Genomic DNA, 16,251 nt, shown 5'->3' with positions numbered 1-16,251 from the left:
GCATGGCCAGGAGGGAGACGGAAGGAAGGAAGAAACGGCAGCGCAGCAGCAGCCACGGAAGGTTTTTCAAGCCTCGGCTGGGGGACAGGCAAGGCAAGGCAGGCAGGGAGGGAGGCACAGAAAGCAAGCACTTTCCCTCCCTCCCTCCAGTGTATGAATGAGTGCTGCTTCTGCCCTGCAGCCATGCTTCCCAATGGAACTCTGCTGCAGCCTTAGTTGCTAGGTCTTACTTTCAGGGGAGGCCTTATATTTGGCAATCCCCCAAACCCCTGCTAGGTCTTATTTTTGGGGAAACACGGTAGTATCTATGCAGAAGATACCAGTTCCTATTGACTAAAGACTGATTAACTTTAAATTTAATCTTCAAGCTCTATTAAGGGAAATTTGGGTTGGGTAGGAAAAACCTGTGCTGTGCTACAACATCACCTATTGTTAACCAAGTCAAAATGTTTACAAGGAAGTGCCATAAAGGCAAAAGTTGAGTGCCTTTCAAATTATACACATAATTGGTGGATGTGAGAGGGAAATCAAGAGTGTAACTTAATAGTCTATTAGTAATTACAATGCATGAGAAACAAGCATATTGTTTCTCGAAATATACTTGCCCAACAATTAACAGTCCCTCTGGTGCCTATGTTGTTGTTACACAGTTTTTAATTGACTCTGACTTCAGACATTATTGTAATAAGGTTTTCTGTATTTATTCAGAGGATGTTTGCCATTGCCTTAGACTTCGGATGAGAAAGAGTGACTTGCCCAAGATACTGAGCTTCCATAGTTGAGTGGAAATTCAAACTCTGGTTTCCCAGAGTTACCAACACTCAAACCACTGCTGGTCTCTATATACTTACAACCTCAAGCATATGGATGCATGGAAACCTAACACCTAGAAACTGGCTTGCACGTAAGACTTTTGCTGCGCAATCAACACGTTACTTATGTGATCAAAATATATGTCAGCACTGATGAAGAAGGCTCCAGGGATATATCCAGCACCACATTATTTTACTCAATATTTTTTAATGATGTATAATGACTGGAAACAAGTTTTAGATGAAGGCAAGCTACATATTTCTAGAATAAATAAATAAATACATAATACAAGTTTAAAGATGTAGTTATCCAAAACCAATAGGATCTCCAGTTTAGTGTTGATTTTTTGTGTGTCAGGAGTGACTGAGAAACTGCAAGTCACTTCTGTTGTGAGAGAATTGGCCATCTGCAAGGACGTTGACCAGGGAACGCCTGGATATTTTGATGTCTTTACCATCCTTGTGGGAGGCTTCTCTCATATCCTCACATGGAGCTGGCGCTAGTAGAGGGAGCTCAGCTGCGCACTCCCTGAGTAGGATTAGAACTGGCAACCTTCAGGTCAGCAACCCAGCCTTCAAGTCATCAGTCCTGCTGGCACAAGGGTTTAACCCACTGCGCCATCTTGTTTCAGATTTAGTAATCTGTGATCAAACTCACCTTTTGAAGTGATTTCCCAGGACTCCAATCAGCTCCCCAATTCTGCTCTCATTCGGTGAATGAACGCTGAGGAGGCAGACAATTAGGTCCTTGTTGTCTTTTATATGGAACACCACCAGCTGGTCCTTTCCATTGGAAACACTCAATCCTGTGAGCTGTGCAAAGTGAAAGATTATAGCTAAGATTAGTTCCATATCTGAGTGAACATTTTGTAAAATGACATATAAGATAGACTAGAAATAAAAGACATATCTGTCTGAAATAGCAGTAGCTGAGGAAGTAGTCTGAGACGTTCAGTCTCTAAGGTGATACAAGATGCCTTTGTATATGATGTTTCCAAAGCTCTAATGTACTGAATTTATCCTTCTAGCCTGAATCTCAAGAAAACGTTTCAAGGCTTGTTCCTTCCAAGAAAAATAAGAATTTCTATTACAGTTAGAAAAGCAAGAATTCAGAGTGACTACTACTCTCAAAGACAATCTATCACATAATGGCTCACTTGGTAATTAAAAAGAGGCGGCAGATCAACTTTGTTTTTGCTTATACTAGGCTTGATCCAAATATATTCATAGTTAGAGTAGAGCTACTTAAAACAGTGAGACTCAAATTGGTAGAGTCTCACTTATCCAAGCTAAACGGGCCGGCAGAAGCTTGGATAAACGAATATCTTGGATAATAAGGAGGGATTAAGGAAAAGCATATTAAATATCAAATTAGGTTATGATTTTAAAAATTAAGCACCAAAACATCATGTTATACAACAAATTTGACCAAAAAGTAGTTCAATACGCAGTAATATTATGTTGTAATTACTGTATTTACGAATTTAGCACCAAAATATCACAATATATTGAAAACATTGACTACAAAAATGGCTTGGATTATCCAGAGGCTTGGATAAGCGAAGCTTGGATTAGTGAGACTCTACTGTAATAACAAATTCCCATTGATTTTAATTCAACCTATTATAACTTTTGTTGGCACAACATGAAGGCAAATGACTAGGCGTGTAAAAAGAAACCCACGCCCATATCTACTTTGTATAGAAAACTATAAACATAAACTTCTATCTGACAATGATCAATTCAATTAAGTTTAACGTTATCTCCCTCAATGCTGAGTTACTACAGTCTGCCCTATACAACAGGTTTTAGCAGAAGAGCTGGGGCTTTTTCTATCTACACAAATAGCATGATGATTCCACTTTAGCTGCCATGGCAACACTGCATGGAATCCAGGGATCTGGTGAGTCAGTAGATCTCTCTGGCTGAGCATTTTAAATATTCTTCTTTAAACTTCAAATCCCAAGATCTCATATGATGGAACCAAATGTGTCTATTTTGTTTATTGTCTGTATGGTTTCTTTCCAGCAATTGAAAGTTTGTTTGCCTTATATGTTGGCAACTTTGGGAGATAGAGAGATAGAGATACAAATAAAGTTATTTTTATTATGATTATGATTATGATGATTATTTACAATTGTATCTATGAAAAGACCCTGAATCTTTGAGAACAAATTATTGGCTGCAATTTTTTTCAGTTGTTGTTTATTCATTCTGTCACTTCTGACTCTTCGTGACCTCATGGATCAGCCCACTCCAGAGCTCCCTATCAGCCGTTGCCACCCCCAGTCACTTCAAGGATACCATCCATCCATCTTGCCCTTGGCCGGCCCCTCTTCCTTTTTCCTTCCATTTTCCCCAGTATCATGATCTTCTCCGAACTTTCCTGTCTTTTCATTATGTGGCCAAAGTACTTCTTCTTTGCCTCTAATATCCTTCCCTTCAGTGAGCAGTTGGGCATTATTTCCTGGAGTAAGGACTGATTGGATCTTCTTGCGGTCCAAGGCACACTCAGAATTTTCCTCCAACACCAAAGTTCAAAAGCGTCTATCTTCTTTCGCTCAGCCTTTGTTTTGCTCCAGCTCTCACATCCATAGGTTACTATGGGGAATACCATTGCTTTAACTATGCGAACCTTTGTTGCCAGTGTGATGTCTCTGCTCTTTATTATTTTATCGAGGTTGGTCATTGCTCTCCTCCCAAGAAGTAAACGTCTTATGATTTCCTGGCTGCAATCTGTGTCTGCAGCAATCTTCGCACCTAGAAATATAAAGTCTGTCACTTCCTCCACGTTTTCTCCCTCTATTTGTCAGTTATCGATCAGTCTGGTTGCCATAATCTTGGTTTTCTTGATGTTTAACTGCAACCCAGCTTTTGCACTTTCTTATTTCACCTTGGTTAGAAGGCTCCTCAGCTCCTCCTCGCTTCCAGCCATCAGAGTGGTATCATCTGCATACCTAAGGTTGTTAATGTTTCTTCCAGCAATTTTAACTCCAGCCTTAAATTCGTCAAGCCCCGCACGTCGCATGGTGTGTTCTGCATACAAGTTGAATAGGTAGAGTGAAAGTATACAGCCCTGCTGTACTCCTTTCCCAATCTTGAACCAGTCTGTTGTTCCGTGGTCTGTTCTTATTGTGACTACTTGGTTGTTATACAGATTTCTCAGAAGACAGACAAGGTGACTTGGTATCAGTTGAATAACCGTATATATAAAATAACTTTTCAGGCATGGATCCATCAATTGCTCTTTATCTCAATCTATTTACCATAGATCTTTTGAAAAATAACATTCCATCTGCGTAGTTTGTAAGACTGGGTTCTACTGTCCTTCAATAGTTCATCTCTATAAAATTAATTTTAGGGACAAATGTATCATTGCAACAGGACTCCTTTATGAAAATTCAAAAGTAGTTATACCTAGAGATGACTCTCTGAAATATATGGGAGCTGTTTGTTATAAATAACCTAAAATCCATTTACTTCAATGGGTCTACCTTAGGCAGGATTATGCTGGATTTAGCCCATGCATGTTAAATGGAGCATTTTAAAATTAATTTTTAAAAACCAGTACATTAATTAAAATCACATTTAAAAACTATTCAACTATATTAAGAACTAAGTACAGTTAAGTCTTCTGTATTCCAGACAGAATAAAAACACCAACACATATATGCAGATGGGAATTCCTAGCTTCAGAGAATAATTATAATGGGATTATCCTGACTGCTGGTTTCTTTGAAAAATGTAAGGAAAAAATCACCCTTTGTTTTAACATAAAAGGAAAAAGCTATCTGTTCTCTTTCAACACCTTAAGAGACAGGAAAGGAAAAGCAAGGCTTATAATTTTCATTGCATCACATGATTCATGCAATAAAGAAGTTTCCAAATAGGAATGCAAACTTCTAGGAATGATACTTTTTGTGGTGAAATAATAATAATAATAATAATAATAATAATAATAATAATAATAATAATAATAAGAATAACAACTTTATTTTTATACCCCGCCCCATCTCCCCGAAGGGACTCGGGGCGGCTTACATGGGGCCTGGCCCGATAAAACAAACAAATAACAGTAACAAAGCAATAAAACAATTGTGAAAATCCTCTTTTTTGAGAACTGAAATCATAGAATAATAGAGTTGGAAGAAACCTTGTGGGCCATCCAGTCCAAACCCCTGCCAAGAAGCAGGAAAATCGCATTCAAAGCACCCCCGACAGATGGCCATCCAGCCTCTGCTTAAAAGCCTCCAAAGAAGGAGCTTCCATTATACTCCATAGCAGAGAGTTAGCTCTCACAGTTAGGAAGTTCTTAATATTCAGGTGGAATCTCCTTTCCTGTAGTTTGAAGCTATTGTTTTGTGTCGTAGTCTCCAGGGCGACAGAAAACAAGCTTGCTCCCTCCTCCCTATGACATCCCCTCACATATTTATACATGGCTATCATGTCTCCTCTCAGCCTTCTCTTTTGCAGGCTAAACATGCCCACCTCTTTAAGCTGCTCCTTGTAGGGGTTGTTCTCCAGACCCTTGATCATTTTAGCCGCCCTCCTCTAGACACATTCCAGTTTGTCAACATCTCCCATAAGTTGCAGTGCCCAGAATTGGACACAGTATTCCAGGTGTGGTCTGATCAAGGAGGAATAGAGGAGTAGCATGACTTCCCTGGATCTAGGCACTATACTCCTATTTATGCAGGCCAAAATCCCATTGGATTTTTTAGCTGTCGCATCACATTGTTGGCTCATGTTTGTCCACAAGAAATCCAAGATCTTTTTCACGCGTACTGCTGTTGAGTCAGGCATCCCCCATGCTGTATCTTTGCATTTCAGAACAGAAATAATCCTTCAGAACAGAGTTAGGCAATGTGATGCCTTTCAGATGTTGTGGGATAAAGGTCCCATAATCCAGACATTGGTCATACTATCTAGGGATAATGGAGTCAGAATAAAAAAATACATCTAGAGGCTCATCAGATTGTTTAGCCCTGTTCAAGATCTAGGAGCCATCTCTAACCGAACTGGAATTACAAACCCCAAGCCCTCGGGAAATAATAAACTATCGACCCACATTTAGCCCCGATGATTTGCTGCAAAGCACAACAGTGGGGCCCTTCAGTAGTACAGATTGATTTAAATAATGGATTTAAGCTTGTTTTTGGCAGCTCAGCAATAGCATGTGTAATTGCGGCCTGCCTTGTGAGACTGATGCACAGTGATGCGATTGAACAATTGCTTTGTCCTATACTAAAACTCACTGCATGTTTATTGAACCCATATTTTCAATATGCCAAATTTGGTTGAGGAGAATCAGTCCTTCCAACTCGGTTGGAAACAATGTAAAACGGGATAAAGGATGATGAAGAAAATAAAATGAGTACTTTTGAGAACCTCAGACAGGCTATGTATAAGATTAATAGGATTCTGAGTGATAACAGATTAGCTGGTTAAATCAAGGGAAATGATTACATGCTTGATCATACTGAGGTATAAATATTCAATAGTATTATTGTACCTTCATATTACATAAGGAGAAGTCAAGGGTGTATATCTACCAGCAGTTCCTGCACTTTATCCCTGTCCTTCCTCCTATAGGTTTAGCGTTTAAAACTGATATTGTATTTTTGTCCACCAGCCCTGTTCTGAAAGTCTATTGCACAATTCCCTTCCACCTGAATTTTACTGCTCAGACTATTGGTTGTTGATGATGCTTTTTATATGTTATTGTCTTGTTATAATGTTATTGATTCTATTGAGATATGTTTTGATCTATGTTTGGTTTCAATTTTTGTTGGATTAGGCTTGTCCCCATGTAAGCTGCCAGAGTCCCTTTGGGGAGATGAAGGCGGGATATAAAAATAAAGTTGTTATTGGGTTGTTGTATGGTGTCCGGGTTGTATGGCCATGTTCCAGAAGTATTCTCTCCTGACTTTTCACCCACATCTATGGCAGGCATCCTCGAGAGGTTGTGAGGTCATGAAAGCCTTCAACAACACAAAGCTGTTGTTGTTGTTATTATTATTATTAGGGTGGGAGTTCATGAGTGGGAATGAGGAGGTGGCGGGACTGGGGGAAAATACTTGCATTTTCATTGTGGAGTATCAAAGATTGTATGTTTCTGTGTGTGTGTGTGTGTGTGTATATATACACTCCACAATATAATAATAATAATAATAATAATAATAATAATAATAATAATAATAATAATCCTCAACTGCTGTAAGAAAATCGCACAGACAGACTACAAACAGAGGCACAACTATGTGGCCCAAATGATTCATTGGAACTTATGCCTCAAGTACCACCTTCCAGCAGCAAAGAACTGGTGGGATCACAGGTGGAAAATGAGCATGCAAAGATACTGTGGGACTTCCAAATCCAGACTGACCAAGTTCTGGAACACAACACACCAGACATCACAGTTGTGGAAAAGAAAAAGGTTTGGATCATTGATGTTGCCATCCCAGGTGACAGTCGCATTGACGAAAAACAACAGGAAAAACTCAGCCGCTATCAGGACCTCAAGATTGAACTTCAAAGACTCTGGCAGAAACCAGTGCAGGTGGTCCCGGTGGTGCCGTGCCAAAAGGTGCCGTGCCAAAAGATCTCAGCTGGCATTTGGAAACAATCGACATTGACAAAATCACGATATGCCAACTGCAAAAGGCCACCCTGCTGGGATCTGCACGCATCATCCGAAAATACATCACACAGTCCTAGACACTTGGGAAGTGTTCGACTTGTGATTTTGTGAAAAGAAATCCAGCATATCTATCTTGTTTGCCGTGTAATAATAATAATAATAATAATAATAATAATAATAATAATTTGCAAAAGGCCTTACTGGAATCTAGGAAGTGTTCAACTTGTGATTTTGTGATATGAAATCCAGCATATATATCTCATTTGCTGTGTCATACTATGTCTTTGTGTCAATAATAATAATTAGTCCTTCTGACTTAATTCAGCAAATGAACCATAAGGAGTGGAACAAACCCATTGCATGTAGGGAGGGAGAAGAGTCCTGGAAACATGGGGAGAAGGGAAATAATCTAAAACTGCATCCATTTTAAACTGTATTTTTAGGTGATGCATGCCACAGCTCTCCTTCCTCAACCTGGAATTCTAGCTTGCTTTTTCTCTCTCTTTGTTATCCTTTGATTCCTGGCATATCTGAACAACGTGGCTGGCAACACCAGGTACACAAATCATTAGTAGTTTCAAGTCACCGGGGTTTCTATGGTTGGAAATCAAAGGCGCATCAAGGGATATTCCTTCCCGATTGGAGTTGTCTTTTTCTAAAGGTTAGAAGTGACAGCATGGCTTCTTAAGCAGGAAAACAAGCTGCGGCAGGACCAGACATCAGCTGACTGCCGGGGATCGCCATGGCAACGCCTTCCCCAGGGATGTTGCCATGTTGACAGGACAACTTTAGAAGCAGAGATAGCAAATGCTGCTGGCAGGCAGATGCATTTTGACAAGGCTGGCTCTCGCACACCTTACAAGGACAATTCGTCTCACAGATTCAGACGAAACACATCTTTTCGAGCCAGGCAAATAGGCACAGAAACAAACATCGAGGGTCACATAACAGCGGCTCATATTCTCGCCGAAAGCATCTCCATCCATTCAAATAATTGTGTTTTTCCTTCAAGGAAGGGCCGAGGGAGCCACTGCCTCTCACATGAATATTACAGATGCCGCATACCAAGGGAGGCCAATATCCTCGGCATGTTGATGGCAAGAATAGGCTCATTTCAGGAAATAACATTAAGTTAAACAAGACTAAACCATAAGGAAGAGCTTTTTAAAACTGTGTGTCGTGACACGTTAGTGTGTTGGCTGCAGTGTGTAGGTGTCTCATGTGAATGTTATGAGTCTGTGTGAAATAAGCAATAAATCATATACGAACAGTCCCTGAATTACAAACATCCTACTTACAAATGATTCACGGTTAAGAACGGGACTGAGACAACAGGAAGTGAGATGAATCTACCCGTTGAAAGGAAAATTCATTCCTGAAAGAGTTGCCATGGGGGAAAGGTGTCTACTACAACAAGCCAAATTTTTCAAAATCCAATTATCACAGGGACAGAAAGGAAAATGAAATCTGAACAGGGGCACAGACAGCAAAACAAACCCCACAGGGGTGTTAACCCTTCCCTATGCTATCCAAAGCATGCACGCATACACACACGCACACACAGAGGTACACTTTAAAAATGTACTTGTTCCGACTTCTTCATAACTTGTGAACCGCCTGTATTTAATTAAATAAATATAACTGAAAAGTTTTCCTGAGATATATTGTGTCCCCATACATTATCTATTCCAATTTATGTATGTGTCTGTATCTCTAATAAGGGCCGGGCTGTGGCGCAGGCTGGAAAGCAAGCCAGCTGCAACAAATCACTCTGACCAAGAGGTTATGAGTTCGAGGCCAGCCCGTGCCTGTGTCTTGTCTCTGTCTCTGTTCTATGTTATGGCATTGAATGTTTGCCTTTATGTGTGCAATGTGATCCGCCCTGAGTCCCCTTCGGGGTGAGAAGGGCGGAATATAAATGCTGTAAATAAATAGATAAATAAGTTTAACCTCTGGTAAACCCGAATTACTGTTTCTCAAAATGATGCATGTCTAAAAAGTGTGCCACCAACATGAACTGTTTGGAAAGCTCTGCAGTAAAATATTAATGGAGTTTGGTATGCACTGAGTCCCTTCTGCTTCAGAACATGGGAAAGCGGCAAGCTAATCCTTTGCTCACACAAGAGTTCCATAGTAAAGGTAAAGGTTTTCTCCTGACATTAAGTCCAGTCATGTCCGACTCTGGGGGGTTGGTGCTCATCTCCATTTCTAAGCCGAAGAGCCGGTGTTGTCCATAGACGCCTCCAAGATCATGTGGCTGGCATGACTGCATGGAGTGACATTACCTTCCTGCTGGAGCAGTACCAATTGATCTACTCACATTTTCATGTTTTGGCAGTAGTTGGGGCTAACAGCAGGCGCTTACCCCACTCCCCGGATTTGAACCACCGACCTTTCAGTCAGCAAGTTCAGCAACTCAGCAGATTTGGATCTGGGTGAATTTTTGAAATCTGACTTCATCCCAGTTTCACTCTGGAAGCAGGATACTTGCCAAATCAAGCAATCTTTTCCAGCACTAAGTGCATCTCATTTATTCCTTTTATATTTCTTCCTTTTATAAGTCAGGACACCCTTAGTACTATTGCACAATGAAAAGAGAAGGACAGTTCCTCCACTGAGTCCAAAGCAGTATGTTTACTACCTGGTTGGCAATTCCTTTATTTGAGAAGACTGATGTAAAACAAAATTTCAGGATAGCAGTGCCAAAAAGAGTATATTATTTTCCCATATATGTGCTTAAAAAGTGAAGGCATTCCCAAAGTAGACTTCAGTCTTACCTTCAGTCAATATATGAAAGCACCGCTTAGTCATCCTGGGAGATGGCCATCCAATCATTTTTTAAAAACCTTCAAGGAAGAGAGTCCAGTCTATTCCAATGTCAAACAGTTTTTACTATCAGGAAGTTCTTCCTAATGTGTTCTCCTCACCACATTGTTTTCTATGTATTGGGTGCTTCTCTCTCACACACAAACACACACTTAAAAATTGTTTAAGAGAATAGCAGCAATTCTTTCCTACACCAATGTTTTTGTGACCACACTGACACAGATCCCTACAGCAAGAATTTGTGATCTTGCAGTCTCATCTATGTCCTAGAAGCCAAATCTACCACATATGAATGTGAAGAATAAAGCAGTGAACATCATAAGTAAACACACAGCACTAGTGTTTTAAAGAATTGCAAAGCAGCTGCTGTTCATGTGCCATTTCCAAAAGGATAATTTATTTATTTTTTTCATTTCTGTGCCATCCTATAAAGGTTACTCAAGCAGGAAGAAAACAATAAAACATTTAAGACCCACTAAAAATGTTGAATTCAAAACACTATTAAAACTAAAACAGGTTACAAAATCCCATTAAAACTTCTAAGTTTAGAATTTTTAATAAGGTTCTAAAAGAAACCAAAAAGGGAATGCAGTGAGTATGGGAAATATCTAATATTTATGCTATGGTGCCTGAATTTGGCAAACTCTGAACTGATCAAAGAAGGGTTTTATTCCCTTTGTTGATACCAGCCTTTGAGAATACCTACCTTTGTGACCAGGAAAAGAAATCAGCAAAAAATGACTAAAAATCAAACAAAACTACATGGATAGTTAAAAAGACCAAAACAAGAAAAGTAGTTTGAAAGCGAAATTGTCACTTTTTTCAGTTCAGCAAAACTTATTGCTTGTCAGGTGTAAGAGTTTTTCTCCTCCTTCTGAGCAAGAAATGAAATTCCTGGAGATCATCTAGTCTAGCTGCCACCGCCCACAGATTTTAAGCCCCTTCGAGTAACTCTATTAGGAGTTATTACTATGCAAGCTTGCACAAAAAAACCAAGCAAAGGCAAATGAAAAAATGTAGACAGCAGGAAATATTTAAAAGAATTTTTTTAATTAAAGGCATGCAATCTTAGCACAATGGTAGCTATTTTTATGAATGTAACTTACTTCAGACATACGGAAGCATATTTGCAGTTTAAGTCATATTTAACTGAGATTAAGAAAATAAACATAACCCCAATGCGTACATCTCAAACATTTCTTATTCTCTCACAATCAAATGGGATTCTGGGAGTGGATGTTCATGTAGGGGAAAGAGGTCTAGACCTGCATGGTTCAGCCGCTACCCAAACCAGACTGGCACTCTTAGCCCTCAAATCTCTCTTTGTTTTTCACTAGCTAGGAAAGGTGACAGGAGCCTGTAATTACACACCTCCCATCTTTTTGAGGCCCTAAAGAATCCCCATAACCCCAGTTATTTAAAGTAAAAATACCTTTAGAAAGTATGGTAGACAATTCTGTAATTATTCCTAGCAAATACAAGGAACTCAAAAGAGGCCGTTAAAAAAAACTAGGAAATAAGCAAGGAGTCAATTGGAAGCGTATGTTAGAAGCGAGAATCATAGAGTTGCAAGAGAACGCACAGGCCATCCAGTCCAACCCCCTGCCAAGAAGCAGGAAGATGACATTCAAAGCCCCCCAACAGATGAGTTTGATCTTTAAAGAACCCTAGCAGGAGTGTGGCATGGAGGGGAGAAAAAATAAAATGGTCTGAGGATCAGTGGGGAACACTCCCACAATCCCTGACTGTCACTTCCTTTCCCTACAGCTGAACAGTATCATGTTCTGTCTACACACTTTGGAAGTGGAAGCTGAACCAGCAAAAACTTTCAGTCCAGATCTGTGCCTCTGCCTCTTCAGCAAACAAAGACAGGGAGCAGTCCTACTGACTCTGCCATCCTTCCGTAATACAAGATTATTTTTAAAAAGCTACATAGTTATGATAACCCTGGGAGTTTCACAGAACTCTAGGCAGATATTTTGCAAGTTAGATCTCCACAGTGCTAACGTCAGCAATAATACTTACATTGTACAGTGGAATGGTTTTCATCACTTTGTAGTTCTTTGTAGGGTCCATCTTGTACAGGTGTCTGTCGGTGATAAAAATTGCTCTATCTTCAACTTTGTTAAAGCGGTTTATCTGCAAAATAAACAAAATCGTATCTGTATTAAAAGTCACTAACATACAAAAAACAAAATTATTAACACAATGTGAAATAGTACAACAGCAATATTAAAAGTATCTTTAACAGTTTTTCTGATGTATAATCTAACACAGTGCTTGACCCATCAGCTGCCAATTAAAATCTCTTTGCTGCTTGTGTTTTTTTCTAAAAGGCTGATATTATTTCTATAACATGTTGTTTTCTTTTAAAAAAAACCTGTACATACTTTTAACAGTGGTTGCTTTTCTTTGCTGATTTGGTGAGATGTCTGGGAAATTAAGTCATCAACAAGAGACTTTAATTAATGCAAAAATGTTTGCATGCATAACCTATAGTAGTCATTATGGTCTTAGGAAAACAAGCTGTGAGTAGTTTTCAACTATGCCAGATAAGGAGAAGAAGGGGATTAAAAATATAGTCTGCCTCCCTTTATAATTCTTTCTCCAGCTCAGTGGATTTGGCATTTAGCAATTACTAAGTGCCAAGATGAGCCACAAGGAAAAAGCAAACAGCTTACTGAGGTCCCTTGCATACATGTATGAAGAATCTCCAATAACACAGAGCAGTAGATCTGTTTAACCTCCCAGGTAGCTCAGTTTTGTAATCAAATTTGTTTTTGATAATTCTGCATCCACCCACCCCCTTTTAAAGTGTTTCTGTTATGTGCCATTTCCTCAGTTCACTGGCTAAAACTGAGGTAGAACAAAAGGGGGCAAATGATGTGCTGCTGAGGGTATGAACAATGAGTTATGAGAATGCACAGATGATAGCTTACAGAACAACAGTCATGGGTAAGCTTCCTGCTTTTCATTGTCATGGTCTCTGTGCATTTGGGAATCATAGAATAGAAAAGAATAGCAAACTTAGGGGGGCAGTAGAAGAAGAGCACAGACTGTCCAAAAGAAGCATCTACTTGAGATCTACAACAGTGCGCCCAAAAGTGGGACTGGGAGAACTTGAAGAAAGGCAACTGAGATAGCCATCATTTTGGCTGAATGGCTATATACAATACTCAATTTAGGGAGCTTTCGGAAATACTACACCAGGAATATTAAATTTACCACTCATTTTTCAAATGTGTGGGGAGGCACAGATTTGATGAAGACAGAGTAGAAAGAAGACTTCTAGTCAGAGAACCTCTTTATTTCTGAATCATATAAGATATAGTGATCAGTATGCAGGGCACATAATATGACATACATATAAGGAAAACAGTCTTATAAGAGAATTACTGCAGATAAGTTGTACCCAAGGGTTCAAGTTGTGATTATTTGATATTATAGAAGCTCCAGATTTACGATCTTGAAGACAGTGATGGGAGCACAAAGGTTTGGGATTCCCTGAAGAAACTCTTAACCACGGGCATCAAGAAGAGGGAAATGAAGTAAAGTATAAGGGATAAGGAAGCATCCAGAGCTGCAAGCTAGACTTTCACTGAGGAAAAGGAGTGAAATTAGAAATGAGACCACATGGCTGTTCAGTATTTGGGGTCAAAGCTATGCTCATCTGCAAGATTGCAGAAAGACATCTGCTTCAATTTGCATGAATATCTGCAGGACAGCTTCTGGGTGCCAGTATCTGTGCTATCCTGTTGGTAACTCCAAATCTTCCAGGTTATGAATTTGAGTGTTGGGGCTTTAAGATGTAAGATGGATAATTAGTCCTTCAAAATCATGTCCCACTATAGTGAGAGTCTAGCATATTCCCTGGAAGATGAGGAGATGTAGGGGAAGCCAAGCCTTCTTGTGGAACCTCTACTAGGAAAGTGGTCACATTCTTGTTGAATTTTGGTGTTACCAGAAATGATTGAGGAACCAACTCTGAAATGGTTGTACATGGAGTAATGCAAGAGACAAGCATGTCTATGACAGACAAAGCCATGAGACCTAATAATCAAAGTGTAATCACTGTTTGATCACTTTCGCTGCAGATAGGACAACTAGAGAAATAGTGGAGTCCTGCTCTAAATTATATAACCTGGGTCAGGACAAGAGTTAAGTTTTCCAGGTTGATGTATAGACCAAGGAAGAACAGTAGAAAAGTTCTGTGGATGATATCTTTGAGGATGTTTGGAGTTGGGGACCAGCAACAAATTGTCAATGTAGGGAATTAGTAGGATGCTCCTTTGTGAAAGGGTGGCTGTGACCATCACCATCATCTTCATAAAGACCCTTGGTGAAGTGGGCAGGTCAAAAAAGTAAATGCTAAATTGGAAGCAAGTGTTCTGACCTGAGAATCTTATGAACCTTTGGTGCTCTTGGGCAATGATGTCATGAAAGTATGCATCATATATCAATTGATCATCACAAACCAGCCTCTGCTTTTTTAGTGAGGAAATAATATTTGTGAGTGTGATCATATGAAAGTGCGGTGGGCATTGATTATTCATACATTAAAGATAAGATGATGACTCCATTCCTTTTCAGCATTGCTGGGAGTAAAATCAGGTCTTCCAACACTACCCTGGTGGCTAATGGGGAGGACTCACTAATCAGTTGCAATGACTTGGAAGGCATCAAGGAAGCTGAAGAGATGATTCTGGAAAACTAGATAAGAGTAGAATGGAAGCAATGGGAGTGTTGAGTTGATACTGCTATTGGCATAGTCAAAGGAGATTCCACCTGAACATTAGGAAGAACTTCCTCATTGTGAGAGATATTCGGCACTGGAACTCTCTGCTCCAGAGTGTGGTTGAGGCTCCTTCTTTGGAGGCTTTTAAGCAGAGGCTGGATGGCCATCTGTTGGGGGTCCTTTGAATGTCATCTTCCTGCTTCTTGGCAGGGGGTTGGACTGGATGACCCGTGAGGTCTCTTCCAACTCTATGATTCTATGAAAGGTACCAGTAGCTGTCTTCTGAATGCCTTGTAGAAAAGTTCTGTCTAGATGAGGAGCAAGAGAAATGAGCTTGCTTCCTTTGGGGAGAAGCAGTTTCCCTGGAATGGTGGAGTGTTGCATTTGTTTGGGAGATAAATGGAGGGAAAAATCAAGGTTTGAACTGCTTATTCTGAGGAGTCACTGTGATACTAATTTTGATGAGTTTATGGTCTGCATTTAGGCTCTCCCATGTCTTGGTGTTTATTTATTTATTTACTTACTTCATTTGTATACTGCTTTTCTCCCCCCAACGGGGACTCAAAGCGGTTTCCAACATAATTATGGCAAAATTAAATGTCTTACATACAAAGACCTAACATAATAATAGTAACATACAAGAATCGATTAAATCATAAAACAACATCAATTAACATTAAAACGAATTAAAAACATATCAATACAACATTAAAATTACAAAATCCAGCAATCGTGGTCCAGGCCATTCTGAATGTCCTATCTATTGCACATAATCCTTGATCATTCATTGTATTGCTTACTGCCCAAAAGCTTGGTCCCATAACAACATTTTTACTTTTTTTCTAAAGACCAGGAGGGGGCTAATCTAATTTTGTTGGAGAGGGAGTTCCATAGTCGAGGAGCCATCACTGAGAAGACCCTGTCTCTTGTCCTCACCAGTCATGTTTGTGAAGGGGGCGGGACTAAGAGGAGGGCCTCCCCAGACAATCTTAAGACGGTTCATAGAGAGAGATATGTTTGCACAAGTAAGCTGGGTGTTAAGCAGGTTGAAACTACTGAAGGTTATATCTTCAATCTTGCCCTTAGAATCATTGCTAGGGGCTTTCAATCTCAAATGGGAATGTCCACACTGGGAGACAAACCCAATTCTATGATTCTATGCATTCAGCTATGCTTGGCAGGACTTATTTGTCCTCTGGGCACACTGCCTACTTGGCAAACAAGTGCTAGGCTATGCC

General features: G+C 39.8%; 1 protein-coding gene across 2 annotated transcripts in view; it reads right to left on the bottom strand.

Moving 5' to 3' along the window:
* The window catches only part of myo1d (myosin ID), a 199,040-nt gene that overhangs the window by 72,653 nt on the left and 110,136 nt on the right, over positions 1–16,251 (bottom strand). For both annotated transcript variants that reach the window (XM_008113233.3, XM_003222416.4), the window contains exons 20-21: positions 12,304–12,417; positions 1,471–1,625 (exon numbers count right to left, since the gene is read on the bottom strand). In XM_008113233.3, coding sequence (XP_008111440.2) covers positions 1,471–1,625; positions 12,304–12,417 — 269 coding nt within the window. The remainder of the gene's footprint in view (positions 1–1,470; positions 1,626–12,303; positions 12,418–16,251) is intronic.

This window comes from Anolis carolinensis, chromosome 6 (assembly GCF_035594765.1).
Source record: "Anolis carolinensis isolate JA03-04 chromosome 6, rAnoCar3.1.pri, whole genome shotgun sequence".
NCBI lineage: Eukaryota > Metazoa > Chordata > Lepidosauria > Squamata > Dactyloidae > Anolis > Anolis carolinensis.
This window is presented reverse-complemented; position numbering and strand designations above follow the sequence as displayed.